Source organism: Epinephelus moara, chromosome 20 (assembly GCF_006386435.1).
Source record: "Epinephelus moara isolate mb chromosome 20, YSFRI_EMoa_1.0, whole genome shotgun sequence".
NCBI classification, from domain to species: Eukaryota; Metazoa; Chordata; class Actinopteri; order Perciformes; family Serranidae; genus Epinephelus; species Epinephelus moara.
Window position 1 is genome coordinate 21,171,448 of NC_065525.1, and position 24,967 is coordinate 21,196,414.

Sequence of the window (24,967 nt, forward strand, 5' to 3'; positions counted from 1 at the left end):
CGTGTCCCAATGACCCAATACAGTTTCTGAAAAACACCCTTACAGCCTTCCAGGGACATGATAATCTTCAGGATGTTGACTGGTAGGTAAACCCACTTACTTGTGACTTTCCTTAAGACGGACACTTGGTGGCTCACTTGCTCAAGTTTTCCTTTACTGCTTGGAGTGAAAATCATTGTAGTGAAAGTCATTGTAGTCTACCAGATGTGGAGGAGTGAAGATTTAAAGTCCATGTCAGAGAAAATCTTGTTCTTCCACTTCTCTGATCCCAAAATGTCACTGAGAGGGAAAGCTTATATCAAACAAAATAAACTGAAAGTAGTATTTCTATCACATTGAGTTTCCAGTTGGATCATGTTCTCCTCTGGTTACCTTACTCACCAGTGTCCATTTGCTCCCATTAACAGAGCCCCTTTAAGTACCCATTAGCAACAATAAGGTACTCTATATGGATGTGCATAGATTTTCTAAACCTTTATCATTATATTTATGCTTAAAGTGACTTTAAAAATGAACACTCCAGGGGATCCTATGCACCAGTGTCCTCAGCATGTACAGTAAGAGCACTTACAATTACAGCCCTAGTTCATTTTGTGGGACATTTCTGGTGGGGAATAATATATTGTCTTTGTCAGCTTAGGTTTTGTTAGGAACATAATTTTTCAAATTTTGCATTTCAAAGTGGTTAATCTTTAATATCCCTTATTAGACAAGCTTCTTCCACTAGCAACTAATACTCCATCACTATGATACATTACCATTTTTAACAGTTAAGCAGTGTGATGACGTTTAAATATGTTTGTGTGAGCTAAATCATTTGAAACTTCAAATTTGCCCTTGACATTATTTGTTTTGATGTCAACTTATTCTTTTTTGAGGCACAAGTTTCTTGCTGATGCACAGCAGCAACCTGCAACAACCTCTCTGACCCATAGGACTACGGACAGAGTTCATCTGGACCTAGATGACACTGTCTATACAAATCCAGATGACACCATGGTACAGTATGGTTTGGTAGTGTACATTGCCATTAAAAAACAGGTTGAGTCCCAGATTTCTCAGACTCAAATGAAACTGATGAGTGCTTTTTTAGTTGCTGTTCTGTATTCCTTTCTAGGATTCCTTTTGTCTGTTCGAGAAGGCCTACTGCTGTTACAGGAAAAATTTAACAAGCTCTTGCTTCAGGTAGGCTGACAGTATCACAGTCAAGATCAACACACAAGGGTTTTATTAATTGATCAAGGATTATTAGAGGGAAAAGAAAGACCGGGACCATTAGACATAAGCTCCATCACCATTCAGGTAGCCTTTTTCACGTCTTGTTTGACTAAAGTGCCTCCTAAAAGCACAAAGTGCACTAAGGGAGTTTTAGCTAAATGAGATGAGACCATTTTTCTTAACTATCACCCTACATAGAGATCTGAGAGATATCAAAGTGGGATGCAGGAGCATTTGCTGCTCAAATAGTCATTTGCAACTGAAAATAAAGATCGTCAGCCTAATAACACTGAAATTGTCGATTAGCTTAACCCATGTGACACAAATAAGACAAGGGGGTAAACGACTTTAATAGTAGTTGGAGTGGAATTGTGTAACTGCAGAGACTTCAGTTGAAGATGGCACTAGATCCTAATGGAAACAGAAGAAATGAAAGGATTTTAACTTCAGTTTTCAGTTGTGGGAGCATTAACCAGTCACAATACGAACACTTACCCATATTTACAAAAGGACTTGCTGTCAGCGATTTCACCTACATTTCAAATAGCAAAGAAAACAGCAAGCATTAGTTCAACAGTAAGTTTCTTACTGGAACATCTGGCCACTGTCATCTTTGAATTATTTTATTCAAGATCCTGCTGACACAAGTGACGGACAAATTAAGAACTGCCTGAGAAAGTTTGAGAAATGTTTTAGTCATAATTATTCCAGTTGATCATGAGCACAACAGTTAAATTCACAAGCAAAATAAGTTTTTACCTACCGTTTACTCTTTCACTTTCTGATCCTCCTTTACTGTTCATAAAATCCTTTTACATTGCGGGATACAGTGTTCTTGTATCCATCCAGCTGATAGGGTGCATAATGGGTATTTGATAGAGATACTTTGCTCCTCATGAAGCCGTTTCTGGACTGCACAATGTATGCAGGTGGAGGTGACATGTTGGGGCCTGTTTGAGGAGGAAGCCTCTTTGTGTTGCCACTATTCCTCCAGAAGACACCACTTAAAGTAGAAGCAGAAACCTTGGATGCAGACAGCGGTTTACTCACATAACCGCCATTTAGAAAAATGCCTCGTCTTTGTGGGGTAAGAAATGAGCCCAGGGGGTTTCTGGTGCCACGTATATCAGAGATTATATTCTTGATTCCAAACTTCCTGGACATGATTTCATTGCCAGCTAATCTTGAAAAGGCTCTGTCTGATGCTGAGGTTGGAGCCGAGTTAGTTATAGTGTTGAAAATTGCATCACCGACCTGAGATGGGATCCCACTCTGGGTTGAACCTGAGCCACTAGAAACAGGAATAAATGTATTGTGAGCCATTTGTTTTGCTCCCTGTGTGGAAGAGACTAGATTCTGCTTCTCATCTTTTGTATGGGTATTTAGCATGAATGGGCGACTAACACTGACTGTCTGGTCTCTGAGATAGCTGTTGTGTTCGCTCGAGCCTTGAAGAGAGCTGGGGGGCTTCACAGGGTGAAATCTGACTGGCTTTTTCCCGTTGAACACTTGGTCCGGAGCATCATGTGGGCTACTTGTTTGAACTCCCACATGACCACTGCTACTCTGTGATGAAGGATCATCAGAGCTTGAAGAAACAGAACCAGTAAATGCAGGCAGGTGGGCGGTGGAAGTGTAGTTTTTATCCTTTGGTTTCTTGCCAACAGTGGGTTGATATGCCTGAAATGAAAAGGCTGGTCTATCCCTATGTTTTGGTTGATATTCTGGGATGTAGTGTTGACGTCTTGGTGCACTGACATATACACTGTTGCCATAGGAAGATGGAGGCATTGGTGCAGACAGGACACTGCCTTGCTCTTCATTTTGGAAATCTTTCCCAAGCTCAGAGCCACCAGATGGTTTCTGATACCCTGTTGAAGAGTCTTCACTGTGAGATGTATATTCTGGTTGTTGGATATTCTTCTCAGTGGTTAGGGGAGTTATGTTGAAATCTTGAGAGGGGCTGTTTGGAGGGTTGACAGGGAATGCAGTCACATGACTACTGAAAGACAAATCTTCCCCAAAGAATGAGCCAGAGGGGCTTTGTTCAGGGAGCATGTAGCTTGTTGACTGGAAATCTTCATTTCGCTCATGAGGAGCACTTGTGAAAACATCAGGGTTTTCCCCAGAAGTGCCAGCAGCGTCAAAACTTCCATAATTACTCAAAACATGCTCTGTGGCTGCTAAATGATGGTGTGGGTAGAGAGCAGAGCCCAAGCCCGAGTCCTGGTTGTCATAAACACTGGTAGAAATGAGACTTTCAGTGGAGTAGACAGGATCAGGGACAGAGAGGCTTTCACTTGGAATTTGGTAGTTGGCTTCTTGTTCACTTTGTTCAAACGCTGCATTTATAGGTTCACTCCAGAATTCATTTTCTCGTGCGTCATCATAGGCAGTGCCTTCTTTTGCAGAATTAGACCTATAGCTTGTGTCAGGCTCTCTCTCAGTATTTTCAGCATTAGAAGCAATCTCGTTTTCCATCATTTGCCGTGCGGTTTGAAAGTGACTGCTCATGTCACTTCCTGGTCGTAAGAAGGAGCTTTTCATTGTTTCTACAAACCGTTTGAACTCTCTGATTGTTGGGAAACTGATTCCCTCCGCGGTTGTCTCTTGTGTGTGCTCCTTCACTAAAAGGCCAAAGGGGTTTTGATAACCAGAACTTTCATGCTCATATTTCTGCACGGAGGGATTGGACGGGACATCATGTTCTGAGTCTTGTCTGCTTTGCTCCATCTCTTCACTGAGGCTACTAACAGAGCCAGCATCCGCATTGTTTTCATGATAGACTGGTTCTCTCTGGAGGGAAACAAAGCTTTGGGGTCTCATAGCTTGGATCTCATCCTTTGGACTAAAGGAGTCTTGGTTTGTGTTTAAAGATGCTCCAGAATGAAACTGGTTTGATGTTTGGGGACCAAGCACGCCTGCATGGCTAGTGAATGCATCATCATGGAGAGAGTAGCCATGCACACGATTGTAACCTATATAATAAACAGGAAAAAATAAACATTAAAGCTGTAGTTGGTAACTTCACATTTGCTGAAACTGTCACTGTATTCATACAGCACTAAATGCGAGATAATCTGTAAAAAAAAATATGTATATATATTCCTCTGCCTATTCTATTGCTTTGTAGAGCTTCTAATGACATGTGAATGAAAACAACTAATCAGGGCCGAGGACTAACAAAGCTTTAGTCATGTCAATCACTGCTTGGGAACTTCGGTCCAACTGTCAAACTGGGCAGCACAGATCAAATATGAGTCAAGATTATGTTACTGCATTGACGGTTTCTTGCTTAAAGTGTTTTCAGACACATACTGTGGTGTACCGTTTAGCTGTAAAATGAGAAAGCTTGTGAGCCAGCCGTCATGATGGATACAGTTGAACAAAAGCACCAAGCACAGCCCACTGCCCTCTGGTCTGAGCAACTCTCTCATTTTACAGCTGAACAGCAACTAAAATGTTTCTGAAAACATTTGAAACAAAAAATAACAAATACAGTAACAGAATCTTGATTCATACTTGGTCAGCGCTGCCCAGTTTGACAGTTTGTCTGCAGTTCACGAGCCATGGTTGACAGCTACGTCAGAGACTCCTCGGCTCCGATTGGTTGTTTTAGGTGCACTGCAGTAGATTCTAGCGAATGCCATCAGAAGAGGAGGAGGGACATGATTGTTTTTCACAGATTATCAGTCACATTAGGTTCTGTGTGACTATAGTGACAGTTTCAGCAAATATGAGGACAATTTCCATAAAAAGGTATCAACTGTGGCTTTAACATTACATTTAATTCATATTTTTCATAGTAACATAGTCAGGAGTAATATAGAAATTATATTCTTACCGTTTTGAGGAAGAAAACAAATGAAGCCCCATGACAGCAGAGTGCAAAGACAAGAAACCCTGAAAAACAATTAAGTTAGAAAGAAAAAAAGTAACACAGGCCAAAATTAGCCACAAACACACTTGAAATTTTTTGGTTTACCCAAATGGAAGAGCCATGGCGAGTGAGTTCAACCACAGCGTCCACGTGCAGCAGCGACAGCAGCAGACTGTTGATTAAAACTACCAGGCCAGATAACAATCAATCATGCTCCATCCTCTCTTTCTCCTTAAAGTTTGAGAAGCAAGGGATGATAGGAGGTGGGCAGGGAAGGGTACTGAAACTTTTCAGATTCGGCTTACACTGATTGTAATTAGGTGATTGTAGACAGCTGGTGCTGTGTGGAAAATCAGCCAAATTAGACAAGCACAGGTGGGCTGCATGGTGATGGCTCAGATATCACTAAAAAGCAATGCAGAAGTTCCTCTGGAAGAGTATAGCTTTAAAACATCTGCTGTCTTCCTCTTCATGTCCCTTTGTGAAGCCACATGTCTTGAATATATATATATATATATATATATATATATGTGTGTGTATATGCGTGTGTGTAAATTGTACATAGCTGATAAGGGGACACATTCAAATAACCTTTCACACAAAAAGTTAAAGCCTCTGAAATAAGAGATAATGTAGCTCAAAGCTGAAATTTGATCCATGTGAATGAAAGTCCTGAATGTTTTCTCTGGGTCATTGTCAACAAGTTGCTGAGTTCATGAGTATATTCTGTTTCACAGATTAGCTTTCACCTCTCTGTTAGCAGTGCAGACTTCACCATTACTAACCTTTTGTCCAGTCAGTCACTCTGTCATGTCTGAATGTCAAAACCAGCTTCAGTTCAGATCTTCATTAGAAAAAACTTACTGAGATGAAATTATAATATTCATTGTTACTGACTCCTGTCCTGTTGAGTTAATGCAGCTTTCAGACACTCTGCCTGCGCACCTTTCCACTGAATTAATGATGAGCTGTGTTTGCTGTTGGGGGCAGGAAGTGGAAGAGGTTCACCATACAGAGTAAGAGAGATGCCATAGAGCTGTTGGTGAAGATGAACATGGCAAAGAAGCACTATGACAGGAAATGCCAGCAGGTTGCATTCACCAAATGGACAAAGCGTGTAGAATTACACAAGAAGAAAAAGGCTGGTGAGTCGTTAATTAAATATTTCTGAATCTGATCACGAGGAGTTTTGACTGTTTTGGCCAGCTGTGACTCTCTTGTACATAGCCAGAGAAAACATGCTGTGTGGTGAAGAAATGTGTCCAAAGTCAAAGTCTTTCCTGACAGTCTGCCCCACTGTATACACCCACTGGTGTGACTCATTTTGTCCTCTGCACTTTTCACTCTGAGACCTGACTCTACTTAAATGAGCTAAATTTGTCTTGAGATCCAGCACAGTCCAACTTAGTGATCGTAATATTATTGCCATAATTTAGCCCACATGTTGTCCTCGTCTAAGAAAGTTTCTCAAAAGTGATCCACATTTGAAAGAAGATTTACATTTCATTTCAACTTAGTTGCCATGGAGAAACTTGAGAGACTTGTGAACGCTGGTCGCCTCAAGCGCATCATAGCTGCATGGCGTAATGTTGTGAAGGACTCAAAGAGGACAAAAGAATACTTTAAGGTAACATTTATTTAGGCTTTAAGTGTAATGAATAATGAATTGTAGCTAATTTCTTCATTTCTTGATCTTGTGATTGTGTGAGTTTCGCAGAGGTTGGAAATGGAGCTCGGCAACAAAGTCCAAAATATCAGGGAAGGATGTGACAGCCTCTCTGTGCTCCCTAACAACCTCTCACTAAAGGTAGTTCCTCTTAAACGACACTGCACTCATGTGTCACTCATTCCTACGACACACTAGAAGACCTCGAAAAGACTTTCAAAGTCTGACACCCTCTCATGTCTAAAGACAATCTGAGATTTTAGTGACATATTATATCATTTTGCAAAGAATAGAGGGCCCCTATTTGCAGGGACTACAACTAGATTCCTTTTGAGATGATTTCCCATCTTGCTCGTAGTGGAGAAGATTACGCCAAACTTCCTTTAAGAAATATGGAATATTAACAATTCCTTACGTGGCTGCAAGAACACATAACTTTAGAAATATTAAAAGGGTCATGTGTCGACAATATTCTTGTCAATTCTGCATCAATATGATACATTAAACTGTATTTGCGCACAAACTTTACATTTTTGATTTTGTCGCCTCAACTTGCTACCAGCCTCTGTTGGTTAGCTGCACTATTTTAGTGGGAGGAAACCATGACAATAAGAGGCAAAGCATTCCAAATTTTTAGATTCTCACTAAAATAAGTGCTGCTTGGTGGATCAGATGCACGCCCAATTAAACACCGACTGTTGTTCACCTCACAACTCCACCAGTTTCCCCTCCTTTTCCACAATCCAAGAAAACAGAAACTTGGTCACATTCTTGAGGCTTGCCAGAGTTCCCACCATGTTTATGGTTTGCCCGGTTTGCTGCTTTATGGTTGGTGCTGGAGAGATTGCAGTTGCACTTGCACTTCAGTATTTTCATGAGCCAAGACTAAAAGCGTATATGTTAACATGTTGGATTTTATCGGAATGTCGAGACAAGAAAAACTGACAGCTCGATCTGAGTTTTATGACCAAACGATAAAGATCTTAGGAGCATGCCAAATGAGGTACAACTCTCATGATTTTATTCTGACATAGAGTGATGCAGGAATGAGTCCTAAAACCTGGAAATGATTTAGCATTTTATTGTTGCCGGTTTCCTCATGTTAAAGTCAGTGTTTTTTTTGTTTGTTTGTTTTTTTCAGTAAATTTTTGTTTAGAAGCCTAAAAATAATATCTGTGATTAACACAAGCTTAACAAACTTTATTGTTTTGTTCTCCAACATAAAATACTAAAATATGAAGCTTTTAGGTGTCTTGAAAAAGGCAGTTGCTAACAAGTGGCTAAAGGAGGTTACAGCATGTCATCACGGCGAGCAAAGGTTTACAGTCTTGTTATGGTGGCGACGTTAAGTGATGCAACTGAAGTGTACTTTGTCATTAGCCTAATGTTCGCTTTTTACTACTGGTGAGTGCATTTAGGCTTCAAAAATCATAAAAGTGGTCTAGAAAATCACACTTCGAAGAACAAGATAGGTGTGTGCTCGAGGACCGTCTTTATCATGTGATACTCAAGAAAACACGCAGGTGCTCTTGAAGAAAGTTGCATTTTAAATAAGTTAAAAAGTCTTTATTTCAAAACAAGACTGCTTACATGAAAACACCGACCGGTTTCAACCCTGACGAACACCTTAGGGTCTGAAGTTCATTTTTTCTTCCCATCATAAAAGTCGTGTTCATTTGTAAGGATTATCTTGCTCAACAAAATGTTTCTTTGCCATGGATCTTATTTTCCGCAGTGATCCAAAATCCAATGGAAAAATCCAATTGGCTTAATGTCAAGGGTACCAGGGCGAAGCTAACTTCCACATTGGCCTACAAACAACATAATTCCTGCAGCACTCTATTTGTCTGACAGGGAAATCTTTGAAAAAGACCTTTGGTGTACGGCTGGCTTCAGCCACACAAAGAGATGATGGCTCTGGATTTAAAGCTGTAGCAGCTTCATATCTCTGTTCTCTAAGCAGCCATTGATGAGATCATATCTGTTACATAAGACTTAAAGTGGCCTCCACTGTAAACATGCCTCTAGTCTCTTTGAGGCCAGTTGATTAATGTCAGTTGCAGGTCATTATGGTCTAGTATACCGATTAGCCATTACCACAGAAAGGCTTGTGCTTATGAGACACTTCTTTAATCTGTTGCTGTTTAGGATTTTTGCATATCAATAATAATATTCTTGTAGTTACATAATTATAGCCGTGCTTTCATACCAGTGGCTCTGTAGTTTATAAATATGTTAAAACCCCCAGTAAACATCATTTTGGCTCAGCTTGCACTTTACCAGACATAGCCTCTTGTAGCCTCCGTTTGTTTTGGAGTGCACTTTTGGCTTTGTTTGCTCTGGTGTTTCTGTCCAACACCTCGTCCAATAAATAGGGCTTCAGCATGTCTATGTTTGGAGAAAGCAAGAAGCTGCTTGCACACTGACATAGGCAGAGGTGGCAGTGAATCTTGCCTGATTTTGGCTCTTAACTGTCCCCATGACATTGCCCAAACATTTCCAAAATAAAAACAATAGCTGATTATGTGAGATTAGAAAGGAATTTGCTTTGTTGCTCTGATTTTTGGATTACTTTCTTAGAACATCTAGCATAGAGAGGGGTGTGCTTAAAGGTCCAGTATGTAAGGTTTAGGGGGATATATTGGCAGACATGGTATATAGTATTCATACCTATGTTTTCATTAGTTTATAATCACCTGCAAATAAGAATTGTTGTGTTTTCATTACCTTAGAATGAGCTGTTTATACCTACATATGGAGCAGATTGTTGTTTCTACAGTAGCCCAGAATGGACAAACCAAACACTGGCTCTACGTAGATAGGGCCATTCGGGTTTTCACATTTCCGTGTTTTTGCATCAGCCGATGTGGTTCTTCATGCATGGCCCATGGAAAAAGTTCCAGTTGGTTGCAATCTGCAACTTCACCACTAGATGTCACTATCCTGCACACTATGTCTTTAAATCTTTGTCTTTTCACTTTTATTTGCAAAACACCAAACATGTTCCACCAACATTTATGTTTAAGAACATGTACAAACCTTTTCTCCAGCATATTTATGCCTTTATGACAAGAACAGTGTATGCGTCTGCTTTTCATTGTTAAAAGCCGCAGGCACTGAATACATGGTCAGCTGTTCTCCCTTCCAAAACAAAACTTCCCTTCACTTCCAAACTTAAATTCATTTATTTAATGAACTCAAACAAGTTCCAAATATTGGTCTAAATAAACTTTATAAAGAAACAAAACGAAAAAATCCATTTATGTCATTAAAAAAGAGTGAAACAGTGGTCGAAGACTATATCGTTACCACGGCTTCAGCTGCTCAACATTTACTGAAACCTGCCTCAAAAGCTCCAGATGGGACTGTACATGACAATAAACATTTATCCGTTCCAACAAATACAACCCAAAGCTATAATGAACAAATTTGTATTAAACTTAGTTTGAATACCAAAAAATATGCTCAAAATATGTGACATATAAGCAAAGTTAAACTTTTTCTTTTAGCGGCTATCGAAGTATTGAAGAGCACATTAAATGTTATTGTGGAAAAAATTAATGCCTTACAGTACTCAGATATTTGTGAAATAAATAGAAAGGAAATTCATATTCGTCCACCTTTCAAAATGATCAAATATGTCACATGTTTGTTTGTTTTTGTTTGCAGATCTTTAGGTATTTAGAGTTGCGAGACTGGCTAAAATGTGCTGAGGTGTGTTGCACATGGAAAGAGATCATCCAATCAGGCGCACTGTGGAGTCAGGTCTGTACTGGGAGATTGCTTCTTGTATTTTATTCGCAGTCTTGTTTAAAGTTACACTTGAAACAGTAATATTAACATTCCCCAACATGTGTGTTCCTGTCAGATCAACTTCTCTGTGGAGAAAGACTGGATAACAGATGGCACAATGAAGCAGATTCTGCAGAACTACCGCCCATTTGTCATCCATCTCAACCTGCGTGGCTGCACGTCCCTACAATGGCCCAGCTTGAAATGTATCAGTGAGTACTGCATATTCTGATGCCAGATTTTTTTGTGTGTGTTTCATGTGCTTTACCCATGTTTCACTTAGGTGTGTGTTGGTGCATACAGCTCATGCTCCTACAGTAATAATTAATCAACACCATCGATAAGTTGATAATTTTTATAATTTGAAAAACACAAAAAAGACGAACATTAAAGCAACATTGAAAAATTTAGTTTCTCCGTCTGATACAGACGGGTTTATGGTACTGAACGTAAATCAAGATGGGGAAAAAAAGAGCTTATTCAGAGTCAGATTTTTCGGTCAGATTTTCACTTGAGTCAGGACAGCCTGATGATCTGGTATTTCTGCGGCGCTCTCAAGTGGCTCGGCTCTAGCTCCTCCTCCAGCTCACCCTGCACTTCCATTGGCGTGTTCCACAGTTCAGGGTCTGTTTGGTCTTGATCTGTTCTGCTGTACTGTCTGTCCTTTGGACACTCTCTGTTGTAGGAACGCACGTACTCCGCCACACTCTCGCCAGTATGTTCAGGAGGGGAGCGACAGAACAGGCCAGAGTGCCTCACCCCTGGGTGCAGATGCAGCCAGTACACCATGTAGTGGATGCTGGAACAAAAATGCACTCAGTTTTTAATAATTATTTGCATTTGCCTAAAGACAAAAATGATATTTGAGTCGAAGAACTCACCTATAGTCACACACCCAGGGGTTTCCTCCCAGTTTTAGCTGTGACAGGAAGTAAAGGTCTTCCAGAACCCCATACTGGATAAAATGCAGGCTGTTTTCGGACATGTCCAGCTCACGAAGGTGCAGGAGCCCAAACAGGGAGGCTAAGAAAAAGAGCACATCCATTTACATCTTGCTTTTATCAGTGTAGTTACATTTAGACCGACCTGTTACTGTTTATTATTTACCAAGGTAAAAGCCACGTATGTAATCAAACTCTGATAGGAATGTGTGGGCTTGTGATCAGTTTGTATCTGAATAACTTAAGAAGAGTGATCACTTTATGTCTGTAAGCCTCTCAGCTTTCCCCAGTATAAATAAATCCAATACTGTATACACAAAGATGGCAGAGTGCCCACTGTCTCCTTAAAGGAAATATGGGAAACAGAAGTCTGCAGCAGTTGTATAACATATTCTCAACCTTTTGGCCTTCCATATGCTATCCATCAGCTGAAGAAAAACACAACTCTGTTTGTGTAGATTTTTATACTGGATATTACAGGAAATATGAAGCGCACACTGTCATATTTGCCGGTTATGACTTATAAGTATGCAGAAATAATACCATACATACCCGTGTCGATGCGCTCCATGTTGTTGTGACTCATGTTCAGGGTTCTGAGGCTCCTCGCTCCCTGGAATTCTCTGGCTTTGAGATGACGGATCAAATTATGGGACAGATCGATATGAACGACTTCCTCTGGAATACCTGTGGGCACCTCAGTTAGACCTAAACATAGAGGGGAGCAGTTACTTAAAGGGTTACTCAAAAGATTTTCATTATTTTACCTCTGCCAAAAAATATAACTATGCTTCATTTATATGTTCAGTATTTTTTAATTGATTAGAATGATCCATCCATTTTTTTAAAGTAAAGACTGCACTGGGAAATCACTGCAGTGAAAATTTGGCACATGGACTCTATCCATAACTGAATGTGATACTAAAATCTAGGCCTCCTGCCAGTGCGAGACAGATAGTAGTAACACATAATTTGATTTACTCTATTCTTAGGGCAACTTTAAAATGTTTTGCAGGTTTTCCAGAGGACTTATTCTGATGTATGGGCCAAACGTTGTTTAGCTAATGCTGTCCAAGTTGTTCATAATGTGACAAATGACTATAAAGTGGAATCAGTCAGAGGCAGAGGAAGCAACACAACCTTCAAAAGAAAACACCTGCCAAACCGATGTTTCTCTTTGCCAGTTCTACGTCTGGCCCCCAAAAATTCTCTGAGAAATGGAAGTTTAGTCATTCCAGTCATGCAACAGTAATGTTTAATCATGAACATACGGGCTCTATGACATAAAGCGTTAGAGGTATTTTTCCTAACCCCACTGTTGCATAAGAAACATGTGTGCAGAATTTTCAAAAACACAGTGAGGCTCAGAGTTAGGCTCCCTAGTTTTGCAACTCAAGGCTCACGTCTAATTGTCAAAGAATTCACCAGGACCACCGTCCCAAATAAATTTAAAAAAACATGACAAGCAAATGTAGAAAAAATAAACAGGGCTGTAAATATGTGTCACTGTCAGCTGTTAATAGTGTTAGGACCTTCTCTGATGTGCCTGAAGCTCGTCCTTTTTCCTGAGGAAATATTTGTTTTGGCTTGCCAACACATCCCGGGTTTTACTTACTTGTTTACTTTTTTATTTTTCTATTTTAAAAAGCACAATGTACGTTAATCAACATTCAAACAAATGTTAATGCCCCAGAGTTAGCTAAAAGGCTTGTTTTTTATTAGCAGTCCCTTTGCCTAAAGTCATTGGGCATCCAAGAATAATAAAAATAATACAATGTACAATAGTTAAAAACACACAATAATGTGCTTTGTGTTTAAGTGTCTGTGGAGCTTCAATGGTTTTAGCGCCTCATTTCACAGGATTTAGATGCATTCAACACACTGCTTTCAGCTTTTATTGGCACAGAGTTGTCTCCCACATCACTTTTTTTATTTCAAAAACTGATCCATTTTGTGTCACTACATCCCAGGGAACGTTAGCTAGCTAAAAGTGGCAAAACCAAGTGATGACCTCTGGGGCTGAAAAATTGAGCCAACACTGAAGTGCGGAAAACTGCAGTTCTTCGAATGGCCAGTTGAGGCTGGCCCCAGAAGTGAGTCAATCCTCAAAGACCCCCATGTTCAAATGCCCAACTTAACAAACATGTTTACAGCCTGATACAAAAAACTGTATTGGTCTTTGTTGCTAATTTCAACATTCATGACAACTGTGCAGGGGGTGAATTTTTATATAACTTGTCCATTTACATTTTATTAAGGCTCAAATTTAAGCATAATTAAGAGCGGGCCACTTTGAGTGACAGGCTGTCTGCAAGGTCTGCGTAAGATCCACCCCTCACTCTTCCAAAGCTCCACCCTCGCATCTGATCATGGTCACTTCTGGGTACTTCTGTCTGAAATGCCGAACTTGAGGCTTCAAAACAGCAGTTAGGTAGCGTTAGGTAGATAGAGGTAGCTACATCCATTATGTGATTGGCATGATGGTATTCAAATGTAACTGGTCACTGAAATTACGCATTTTAGTTTGACTGTTTTTTATTTATGTGAAGCCTTGATCACATTTAGATATGAAAATTACTCATTTTGTAAATTAAAAAAAAAAAAGAATTATTTAATCCAATCTCCGAGGCCCACTGGTTGAGAACCGCTGCTGTAGGGTACATTAAATCAAACTCATTTAGGATAAAGCTGATCGGGAACTTGCCTCGTTTACTGCAGTCCATCCGTACTTGAGGGAAAAGGTAGGTATGGCAAGCTGTGGTGGCGTCTGGTTTTGTACGGATTGGAATGGGGTCTAGAGGGCCTGCAGGATCTGTTTGGTCACCCTGTGGGTCACCAGTTGGGTCTGATTCCTTACAGAGTAACTCAGGGTCAATCTGCTTCAACTTCATGCTTTTTAGCCTCGGGGGCTCTGCACACCTACAAGGGGAGACACTGTTAAGTCATGCTAAAATCGGAGTTGATATTTGGAGGCTGTTTGTTATCCTGAGAATCAGTAATGACTCCTACACCTGTGGAATCAGAGCAGTATATCGAGGTATATCAAGCTGTTTTTGTGGTGTCACTCACCTGGCGTGATTTCCCAGATTACGGTTGCTTGGGACCTGAATGGTGCGCACGAGACTGTCCAGCGGGCAGAGACATTTCCAGGGATTATCATATAGACGAAGGTAGCGAAGGTTTGGCATGGGGATGAGGGCCTCCTCACTTAGTGTCCCCAGGCGGTTGTGCTGAAGCAGCAGGGTTGTAAGGCGTGTCAGGCCCTCGAAGGCCCCCTCCTCCACCAAAGATATCTGGTTCTGCTGCAGGTCGAGACTGGTTAAACTCTCAAATCCAAAGAAGGCCCCATCACGAAGGACTTTGATCCGGTTGCGTGCTAGAAGGAGGTGCTTTGGTTGTTTTGACCAGGTCTGTGAGGTGGGAACGGAGCTGAGACGCCTGTCCTGACAGTCTACGAAGACGTCTCCAGATTCTGTCGACTCTAAGCACTTCGGTGACACAAGCCTGGAGGGGCCTGATCTGCTGTGACGCCCACCACTTCTTACCCTGACAGTTTTCAAACACATATCAGAGGAATTGATGGCTCGTCAGAGTCTACATGTGGTCATTAGTGTAGGTGAAAAATGGACTGAACAATTAAGACCCAAGAGTAAATCCATACCTGTCCCGTGTGAGTTTGTGTCTGGCTCCTCTGAGGCCTCTGCCCTTCCCTGGCTTTTTCATCTCCGTTGACGGGAGAAGGACAAGGAGCAGGGAGGCTAGGAGGAGAAAGGAGGTCGCACGCATCTTGTTCCTTGCAGGGACTTTCTTTTCAATAAGAAGAGCTGGAGAAAAAAACAGGATTTTTGGATGAAAGTCTTACAAAAACAGGCTTGGAAACAGAAGCAATGGGTCAAAGGTTAACAGTGTTATTGTTGATGGAACACAGCTGCTGCTTACCCTGAGGAAGAAATAAGATGTAGCACATTATGTAAGAGATAAGAGTCATCCAGGAATGTATATACAGCTTTGAAAGAAGGCAGAATACTTTTCATGCTCATGTTCTTCCCTATATGCTGTTGTATATTACAAATTTTCTAACAAAGTTTTTTTTTTTTTTTAAATGTGGACAACATAGTTTGACCAGCATTTTTTTTCTGCTCTTAACTTGTTTTCCCTGAATTGTGTTTTCTTAGGTGAATGCAGAAATCTCCAGGACCTCAATTTGTCAGAGTGTTATAATGTTACAGTAAGTAAAACATGGTAAAGAAGCATTTCACTGCTAATAAGATGGTCTGTTCACAAAATTTGGCTGTGTATGCAGCAGAAAGATGCACATACTTTTGAAATTGATGCTACATGACCGAGAAAACACAGTTAAAGGGCTGTGGCATTTTTTTTGCTCAAGAGGTAAAAAACTTACAACTACCAGAATGCACTGCGCCACACTGGACCAGTAAACGCTCCCACTGGTGGGTGATGTAATGCAGTTTGCTTGTCCGGAAAAAATGGCGACCAGCTGGCAACAACTGACCTCGTATTATAGTTAAACAGTGCACTACACTATGTTTCTGAAGACATTTTAGACGAGAAACAGGCAACGCAGTAACATAATCTTGGTTTAAATTTGATCAGCACTGCCCCAAGTTTTACCGTTTGATTTGAGTTTGGCCTGAGTTTGAGAGCAGGGGGGGGCTGTGCTCTCTCTCGATCCACTTCTATACTCTTTTTGTCTGTGGTGGCAGGCATACGAAAATCAAGGCTATTCAAAAAAGACTGGCACACTCTCTTTGACCCCATGGGAGGTTCCCTCAGGTGGTCTTTGGGTGCACCCTTTAGCCTCCTTGGGTGCACTCGGCCTGACAGTACTAGAGCCTTTGTGTATGTTTTTTTTTTTTATTAAGGACCTTTTCAGTAATTGCAGAATTGTATTTCTCACCTGTGGACGCCCCAGTGAAACAAATCAGTTACCCCCTTGTTCTATGTTAGTGCACCAGCTATTGAGCCTTTTGGCAGGTGCAGACCAGATTTCACTGCGCATGTGTTGTACCCCAATGTTATGACGTGACATGACGCTGTGACTTCCCCTCTTTTTAACCTCCTTGACATAAATGTGAAATTACAATCTGAACTTCAAGCAATGGCCCTAGAGCCAGCAAAAATCGACTGGGTGATACAAAATACGGAATCTGGCGGATTTTTGGTTGCAAATGCGCAGGGAGTTATGGGCACTGGTAAGATGGAGGGTGAAGTTTACCACAGTTAATTTACACATTCTACCCACATTGTTATGATACAAAGCTGGCTGAAAATCAGCGAAGACTAATGATAATGTACAGATAGCAAAAACCTAAATCTACAAGAAAATGTACCATCTTCATATCATATGGAGAGCCTACTTTTTGCACAATTTTCTAAAGTTAAATGACAACTCGTCTTTTATTAAATCAACGAAAATGTTTGAAAAATAGTTTTTTTTTTTTTACTGTTTTATGCATTGCAATCTTACATAATATGGATTCAATTTCATGTAAGCGGAGTGGGTCATTTTTTCCTGATGCATTGTTGGCTGTGATATTTCACTGTGCCATACACTCTAGTAACAGGTGCCACACAGAGAAAACATAGGGTAACATTTAAATCTCTGCTCTTTAACAGGATGCGGTGGTCCAGAGGATTGTCGAGGGCTGTCCCTGCCTGCTCTACTTGAACCTTTCTTGCACACATATAACAAACAAAACTCTAAGAGAGCTGTCCAGGTAAACCTCCAGTTGTGGTAAAACTGGCATGTCATTAGATTTGTGCTCTAAACTTAAGTCTGTCTCACTCACATCTCTAAATTTAACAAACACCTCCCTGTACTATACTCCTTTCTGGCATCCTGCCCCTTGGTTCCCAGAATTAGCTCCATGTCTGTTTGTCCAATGGGCCTCTGGCTTGTATTTCATGTCTCAGAGCAGCGTGGTCAGTGCCAACCTAATGATTTAGAGGAGCAGATGTGGCACTAATAACATTATGTCAAGACTATGCAGTTGATGATAGATTTACAGTCTCAACAGCTTGTAAGCTCTCTACGTCATGTGTAGTAGTATTATGCAAACATGTTTTGGAAATATTTCCATTTTACTATGCAAGAATTTGAAAATATCTCATTGTAATTCACAATATGATGTTGCTGTTTTTGATGATGAGTGTGTATTCAAATTTACACTTTTGCATATATAACAAAACAGTTTTCAAAAGATTAAGCACAAACAAGTTGTCCTTCATTTTATATACAAACTAATCAAACTATTGATTTCAAACAGAAACTGTGTCAACCTTCAGTACCTGAGTGTGGCCTACTGCTACAGATTCACAGATAAAGGGTTTATGTACCTGACCACAGGGAAGGGCTGCCACAATCTCATCCACCTCAACCTGTCCGGCTGCACTCAGGTAAGCTGCTATCCTCTCAGTTTGGTATTTATTCACTCCACTCAGCTACAGTTGTAAACAGGACAGATTTTTGCCTTTTAAAAGTTCAGCATCCAGTCCACCTTGGATAATTCCAGTCAGTCCTCTCGGTTTCCACGTGTCTCCGCTTGTTTCTTGCTGTACTCTGGGAACTATTTGCATTCAGTCAGCGCTCAGAGCGAATGAACAAAGATCTGAAGGAGAGGGGAGAGTAAAAGGCAGCTGTGGCCAACAAGAGGGTTGGGTTTATACAGTCACCTCTGGCCCACCCACTCACCATGTGCACTTCTCCATAACATAACACACATGCATCGCAACATAAAAACGCACTTCTCCTCTGGGAATGTGCATTAATTTGGGTCCAGATGTTTTGCTTTAGAGGGCCATGAAAATGTGAGCAGCAAGGAAAACTGCTTCCAGGAGAATGATTCAGATTTCGACGTACACACATATTTTCCTCTCTCTGCTCCCAGATGACTGTAAATGGGTTCAGATACATTTCTGCAGGATGCCCTTCACTCAGGGAGATTGTGATCAATGACATGCCCACACTGTCAGACAGCTGTGTGTTGGTAAGTTTGTTCATTTCTAACACATCACAGGTTTCATACATGGGTCAGAGCCCCAGCTCTGGAATGTTCTACAGCAACTCAGACAATAAGGAATGAATTAGCAAAGAATTTGCTTCATCAACTCGTGCATATTGGATTTGTCCACACCCTTAAGCCCTCACAGTAGAAATAGGTTTGAGTCTTACTCTTCTTTAACAGGCACTAATTGCCAGATGTCGCTGTCTGTCTGCCATCTCTTTGCTGGATGCTCCTCATCTTTCCGATGTTGCCTTGAAAGCCATCGCTGAAGTCGCCAAGCTGAAGACTTTCAGGACAGAGGGTGAGATCATTGTGCAGTCTGCAACGTTCATTTCCACGTATACATGAAAAGATAGAGGGGAGCAGGAAATCCTCACATCGCGGAGTCTGGGATCAGAAAAATGTTTGGCATTTTTTCCTGAAAAATGAACAATTTATCACTTATCAAAACTGTTTTGCTGAATAACTCATTGTTTTAGGACTCATAATAAATGATAATAGCAGATTGTAAGTTGAAGATTTACTATGCTGGGTTTTCCTGAGAACAAAATGTATAGACTCACACAGAATGAATCTCTCTCGATCATCACTTATGACCCACTAGATGTGTGTGGTGGTGTGTATTTCTGCAGAGACCCTGCCCTCTGTCTGTATTCTCTTATTTTCTTCTTATTGTCTGTGTTCGGGTTGTTTATGGGCGTGTACCCCCACACCGCTCAGGTGAGGTCGGGACTTAATAAAATGGCAGCGACCAGGTGCCAGAACATAAGCAGCAGATATCTAAGAGACACAGCTCTGGAAAAACACAAATACAGTGATGCAAAACGAGAGTGAATCTGGGATTGGCTTTTCCTTTCACTTCAGTCAGCACTCAGATGTTTCGTACACGCCGCCCTCCCCAGTCTAGAGAATCTGGTCCAGCACATTCCACCATCTCTCATCTCTGTCTCATTTCCTTGTGTGGCCCTTTTAACTGTTCCAGTTATTCAGTCTGCACTACACCCCATGTGCATTTTAGGTAACAACCAACTAACTGACGTCGGCTGGAAGGCCCTGTGCAGCAGCTCACACGGCCTCCGCAGACTCCACGCTGCAGAATGCTCCAGAATGACAGATGCCAGCCTTAAATCCATGGCCAACCTCAAGAACCTGCAGCACTTGGACATCTCACTTTGTGACAAGTCTGTGTGTTTGTTGCTGCCGTAGTTTTAGATTCATGATAGTGCATTATGTAATGGGTTTACTGGTTGTATTTCAGGGTGAGCGATACTGGGATCCAGTATCTGACTGAAGGTTACTCATCCGCCAAACTGAGAGAGCTGAATGTCAGTTACTGCAGTCACATCACTGACATGTCTGTCATGAGGATCGCACAAAGGTATAGTATGACTTCCAAAACACACACACACACACACACACACAAGGTTATATGACGTACTTATCCATAGTCAGTATATTACATACAGTAGATGGTGGTCTGCACACTCCCAGAATAAATTGATATTTTCTATCCCTTTAAAAAAGTCTCACACAGCAACTTTTTTTGTGTCGTGTATGTGCACAATTTATCAGGTTGTGTAAACTGTGCCATCTCAACTTGAGTTATTGTGAGAGACTGACTGATATGAGTCTGGAGTGGCTGAGTGGCAGCTCTATCTGCTCCCTTGACATCAGCGGTTGCAACATCCAGGATCAGGTATTGTTTGTTCACAACCTCACAAATTTCTGAAAAAAGATAACTGGCCCTGACAGGGAATACTTTGTAACATGATATTTGTATTTTTAGGGGCTGGCGGCTTTTGAGGGATCATGCTTGAGGAAGTTAGCACTGGCCGAGTGTGTCTGCGTCACAGATATTGGCATAGAGGTACAAATCTAGCTAGAATTTCGACACATGTCCAGATGTGGCATCTATAAAGATCAGTTTACAATTTTTTTGTGGGTCCAAGTTTACTTCCTTTTCAAGTGTATCCTAACATTAGCAGCTGACAGGAAATGAACGTGTACCCAAACTGTTTCCCAGAAAAACAGTCCCAAAAAAGTCAATCATGTTCACAGTTGTTGTGTCGCTTACTGATTACTAACAGATGTCAACACAAGACGGCATGTATATCTTCTGTGTCTTCTCCTCATTCATTTTATCATCAGTTCACATTTCATCCCACATCTTTCTCTCGTCTCTCTCATTCCTCACGAGTACAGAAGCTGTGCAAGAACGCGAGAGACCTGGAACATGTTGATGTGTCTCACTGCGTCGCTCTGTCAGACCCGGCCATCAGAGCAATTTCATTTTACTGTCGAGGTCTAATCACACTGCGGATGTCAGGTTGTCCCAAGGTATACACACACATACACATATACACACTTCTCTAAAGCATGAATTTTCATTTCATGCCAAATGTTTTCTATTTTCTTCTGTCCTGCCTCAGATGACAGACATGGCAGTGCAGTATCTGACAACTGGATCTCCCTACCTGCGAGAACTTGATGTGAGTGGCTGTGTTCTTCTCACAGATCGCAGTCTCCGACACTTAGAGAGGATCTGTCCTCCACTCTGCTCCATCACCATGGCCTGCTGCAGCAGCATCTCCAAGTGAGACACAGTTAAGAATAATGCTGCAAAGTTAGAGTCCTGCGTGATAGCATTTAATGACCAGAGAGTGTTTGATCCTGTAGGGTGGCTGCCTTGAAGCTCCAGCCACGTGTGGAGCACTGGGAGCACAGCAACGATGACCCTCCGTACTGGTTTGGATACAACATGGGCCAAGTAGTGTATCCAATCGCAAGACCCATCAAGACTGATGACACCTGTGAAGTACTGGAGCATCACTCAGTGACAACAAGAGCAGCAAGTACAGAGAGGATATAAACAGATCTAGTGATACTGTAACAAAAAAAGAGCTTAAAGTAGTAAGAGCAGCATTTTTGGGATATTATTTAAAAACATATTAAAAGTATTTCCTTTACCAAGACATTTTGCATGATACACTTGACATGACAAAGACTCACTTGTCTTGACAGAGACATTCCACTGTTTCAGCTCCTCACTAACACTTTATATTTAATCAGCTCCTGACAGTGGATTGTTCTGTGCCGTTTCCTTCTGCATAAATTAGGGATGCACAGATTAGGAAATTCTGGGCCGATGCCAATACCAATGTTTAAAGTAAAAATTTGGCCAGTAGCTGATATCGTTTTGTTGTTGTTGTTTTTTTGTTTTTGTTGGTACTTATTCCCTCTTTTGTGACATGGAAATAACAATATCTACATCATAAAAAATAACAACTGTTTTAAAGTCATTCAGACCTTCATAACACTACCTTTAAATGAGCACAAATCCAATCAAACACATTTATTTAACAACCTTTAAGATAACCATCTTTGACATGAAAAACATGTTTATTAAAAAAAATAACTGCTTAAAAAGTCTTTTAACTAGCCTAGTGGATACAAGCAGCCGAAATGAGTTTCCTCCATGGGGTGGCTGGGCTCAGCCTTAGAGATAGGGTAAGGAGCTCTGACATCTGGAGTGAGCTCGGAGTAGAGCCGCTGCTTCTTCACGTTGAAAGGGGTCAGTTGAGGTGGTTCAGGCATCTGATCAGGATGCCTCCTGGGCACCTCCCTGGGCATGTCCCACTGTTAGGAGGCCCCAGGGCAGACCCAGAACACACTGAAGGGATTACACATCTGGCCTGGGAACGCCTCGGGGTCACCCAGGAGGAGCTGGAAAGTGTTCCTGGAGAGGTGGACGTCTGCGGTGCTTTGCTTGGCCTGCTGCCCCCACGACCCGGCCCCAGATAAGCTGATGAAAATGGATGGATGGATAATTAATTCCCTCCCTTGTATCTATTTTTTATTGCTGTGAAAACATCAACAAATTTCTTCTTCAAACAACTGTATTTGTTCAAGTTTCTCACCAATAACCACATTTTACAAGTTTACAGCTAACACATCATCAGAACGTTGTAATTTACCTTCGCCCAACATTCATTTTAACTGAATATAGCTTGATCAAATCATGATGTAACTCATTGCAACCTCACTTAGCTGTTAATTCTGGCGGCCACCAGCTGCTAATTTTAACTAGCTCTAGCTCTGATTTCAACACAAATTTATTGTTCATAATGCAGCGTAAACAGGGAAAAAATTGGATGCATCCTCTGACACGACAATAGTGAGTTTACTGCATCTTTTCATCCTTGGAGAGATCTCTGCTCATCCAACAAACGTTGTCTGTTGTCCCCAGAGGGATGGGACCCCATAAGTCTCAAACCCTGCTTTGTAGCCTGTGTAAAACTGATATGACACAACAGAAAAACATAGACCACTGCCATCTGGAACATCATCCTATTTGCTGATAGGCTGATGGCAGTCAACAAGGCAAATATCGTCTGATATATCAGTGCATCCCTAACATAAATTGCTACACAGAGTTTTCGACCCTGCTGGGCTCCAGAGGGTTAATAACTCAACATGAGACAACCAGTGTAAAACGTGATTTCCACTGAATTTTTTGGGTGATTCTTTAACTATCAGGATTTTTGTGTCCCTGTCAGAAAAACAAAAACACATTTTGTATTTTCTTTTCTTTTGTCACACTTACTTGACACCACAAAGAACATACAAAAACTAAATGACAGATCAGTCATTGTTTTTATTATATAAAAGTGGCCTTTTATGTGTGGTTTTTGCTGTTTTCCTTCACCCTGAGCCAAATTTTGGACATTCAACCCTGCTGAACCTTGAATTGAATATTGATGTAATATTAATTTCAGATACAAATGACACATAAATACCCATTTTAATGAAATGTATCATGTGGTGTAAGATATATTAGTTTTTTGTTTTGTTTTGTTTTATTTTTCATACAAAGAACACGTGTCTCTTTCGGTTAGTTAATTTCCACCACATTGTTCAGGGAGGTTTTTTTTTTTTTTAGAGTTTGTATAATTGGTGGCCACAGCTATGGTCATGTGACAGGACAGCACATGGCAGGAGGACAGTTTGCTCTGTGGAGGGAGCTGAAATAAGAAGAAAAAAATCAAAATATGTTTATTGGCTGTCATTTCCACACAGCTCACATTTCCTTTGAATGTACATATAAGAAAAACAACATTTTATCTTGGTAACAGTTTTCTTTGTGTGTCAGATTTGGATCCTTAATATCTGATGATATTGCTTCCCCTCTATAATATATTTTAGTTGTACAAAGACAACACAGTTATTTATTGCTCCACATATTTCATACAGTCAGCAGTCAAAAGTCTTCAACTTCTCCACCCCTTTGTAACAATCATTTATTTGTACCAGCCAAGATTGACTCTCACTTTGCAGCTCTGGAAAATAAAGAGTTGAAAATTGAGATGCCTGGGAGACTTGTACATAGACGGACTGTTCACTAGTTTCAACCAACTATGCTCAACCTACGGAATAGGTAATACAGACTTTTTTCGCTCTTTTCCAACTTAGCGACTTTGCAAGAACCTACTCTCCTCAGTTCCCCCAGGCTCCACCCCTCAGTGGTATAGACTTGGTGCTCCAGACTAAATCTATGCCTAAGGGCCATGTCTCATATCTCTATAATGTCTTATCACCAACAACAACAATATACAGAAAAATGAAAATGTAACTCTCTCCAGATGTATCGTTTACTGGAACTGTGAATCAATAAAAAATTATTTAAAAAAGAAAAAGAAAAAAAGTCTGCAACTTCTCAAGTTTTACGGTCCGAAACAACGAAGTAGATGTTATTTTAAAAAGTTAAATGTTCCAGATCCTGTCTTGAGATATATCCCTGGATCAGGAGTGTCAAACTCATTTTAGTTCACTGGCCACATGCAGCCCAGTTTGATCTCAAGAGGGATGGACCAACAAAACCATTGCATAATACCTATAAATAACAGCATAACATTTTTCTCTTTCTTTTTGTGGAAAGAGGTACATTCTGAAAATGCTCAAAACAGATGATTATCCTGAGATGTCCTAAGAAAATAAGTGCATTTTCAACAATATGTCTCAGTTTTTCCACATCCAGTCCGTCTACTACTCACTGTCATTACATGTGAATTTTTCCATAAATTTCCACTCCTGTGTAATAAATCCTGGCATCACCACACTAAACTAAAGTGAAAGCTTTTGAGGAAGCAGGTTAATTTATATGCTTCTTTACAGACCATTTACAAATCAAATGTTTTGGCAGGGCCTCTGCAGCAGGGTTTCACCAATACTGTTTTAACATAATATTTTGCACAATGTTCAATATCTTTAAATAAGTCCAGAGTAAGTATTTGTTTAGTATATCACAGGTGAAAAGCCTCTGAAGCAGCATCTTACATGAAGTAGCTGCTCACTGTTAAACCTGCTCCTGACACCTCTTAGCCTTCACAAGTGCATCAATATTAAGTGAGCTAAGTCAGCCAGTGGGCCGGATTGGACCCTTTGGTGG

General features: G+C 40.8%; 2 protein-coding genes and 1 long non-coding RNA gene across 4 annotated transcripts; 1 reads left to right on the forward strand and 2 right to left on the reverse strand.

Annotated features, from left to right (window-relative positions):
• The first annotated feature begins 996 nt into the window (after nucleotides 1-996).
• Nucleotides 997-24,822, forward strand: fbxl13 (F-box and leucine-rich repeat protein 13). Its single transcript, XM_050073478.1, has 19 exons — nucleotides 997-1,014; nucleotides 1,118-1,185; nucleotides 6,089-6,243; nucleotides 6,616-6,725; nucleotides 6,816-6,905; nucleotides 10,434-10,529; nucleotides 10,633-10,768; nucleotides 15,673-15,725; nucleotides 17,135-17,235; nucleotides 17,785-17,914; nucleotides 18,406-18,504; nucleotides 18,703-18,823; nucleotides 19,541-19,703; nucleotides 19,781-19,900; nucleotides 20,095-20,218; nucleotides 20,309-20,389; nucleotides 20,725-20,859; nucleotides 20,952-21,115; nucleotides 21,199-24,822. Exons 1-19 carry the CDS (start codon nucleotides 997-999, stop codon nucleotides 21,389-21,391), a joined length of 2,157 nt encoding a protein of 718 aa, XP_049929435.1. The 3' UTR covers nucleotides 21,392-24,822.
• LOC126407664 (uncharacterized) lies at nucleotides 1,254-2,827 on the reverse strand. Its single transcript, XR_007571811.1, has 3 exons — nucleotides 1,982-2,827; nucleotides 1,714-1,750; nucleotides 1,254-1,629 (listed from the first exon to the last, which is right to left on the reverse strand). It is a non-coding gene; the product is annotated as an uncharacterized LOC126407664 (long non-coding RNA).
• On the reverse strand, nucleotides 10,796-18,037 carry LOC126407653 (leucine-rich repeat-containing protein 17-like). 2 transcript variants are annotated; one of them, XM_050072748.1, is made up of 7 exons: nucleotides 18,016-18,037; nucleotides 15,159-15,321; nucleotides 14,567-15,043; nucleotides 14,202-14,416; nucleotides 12,050-12,205; nucleotides 11,438-11,579; nucleotides 10,796-11,355 (listed from the first exon to the last, which is right to left on the reverse strand). In XM_050072748.1, exons 2-7 carry the CDS (start codon nucleotides 15,281-15,283, stop codon nucleotides 11,073-11,075), a joined length of 1,398 nt encoding a protein of 465 aa, XP_049928705.1. In that variant the 5' UTR covers nucleotides 15,284-15,321; nucleotides 18,016-18,037; the 3' UTR covers nucleotides 10,796-11,072. The 2 variants fall into 2 exon arrangements, with proteins under 2 accessions (XP_049928705.1, XP_049928704.1); XM_050072747.1 differs by lacking the exon at nucleotides 18,016-18,037 and adding an exon at nucleotides 17,855-17,995.
• Nucleotides 24,823-24,967: the final 145 nt, after the last annotated feature.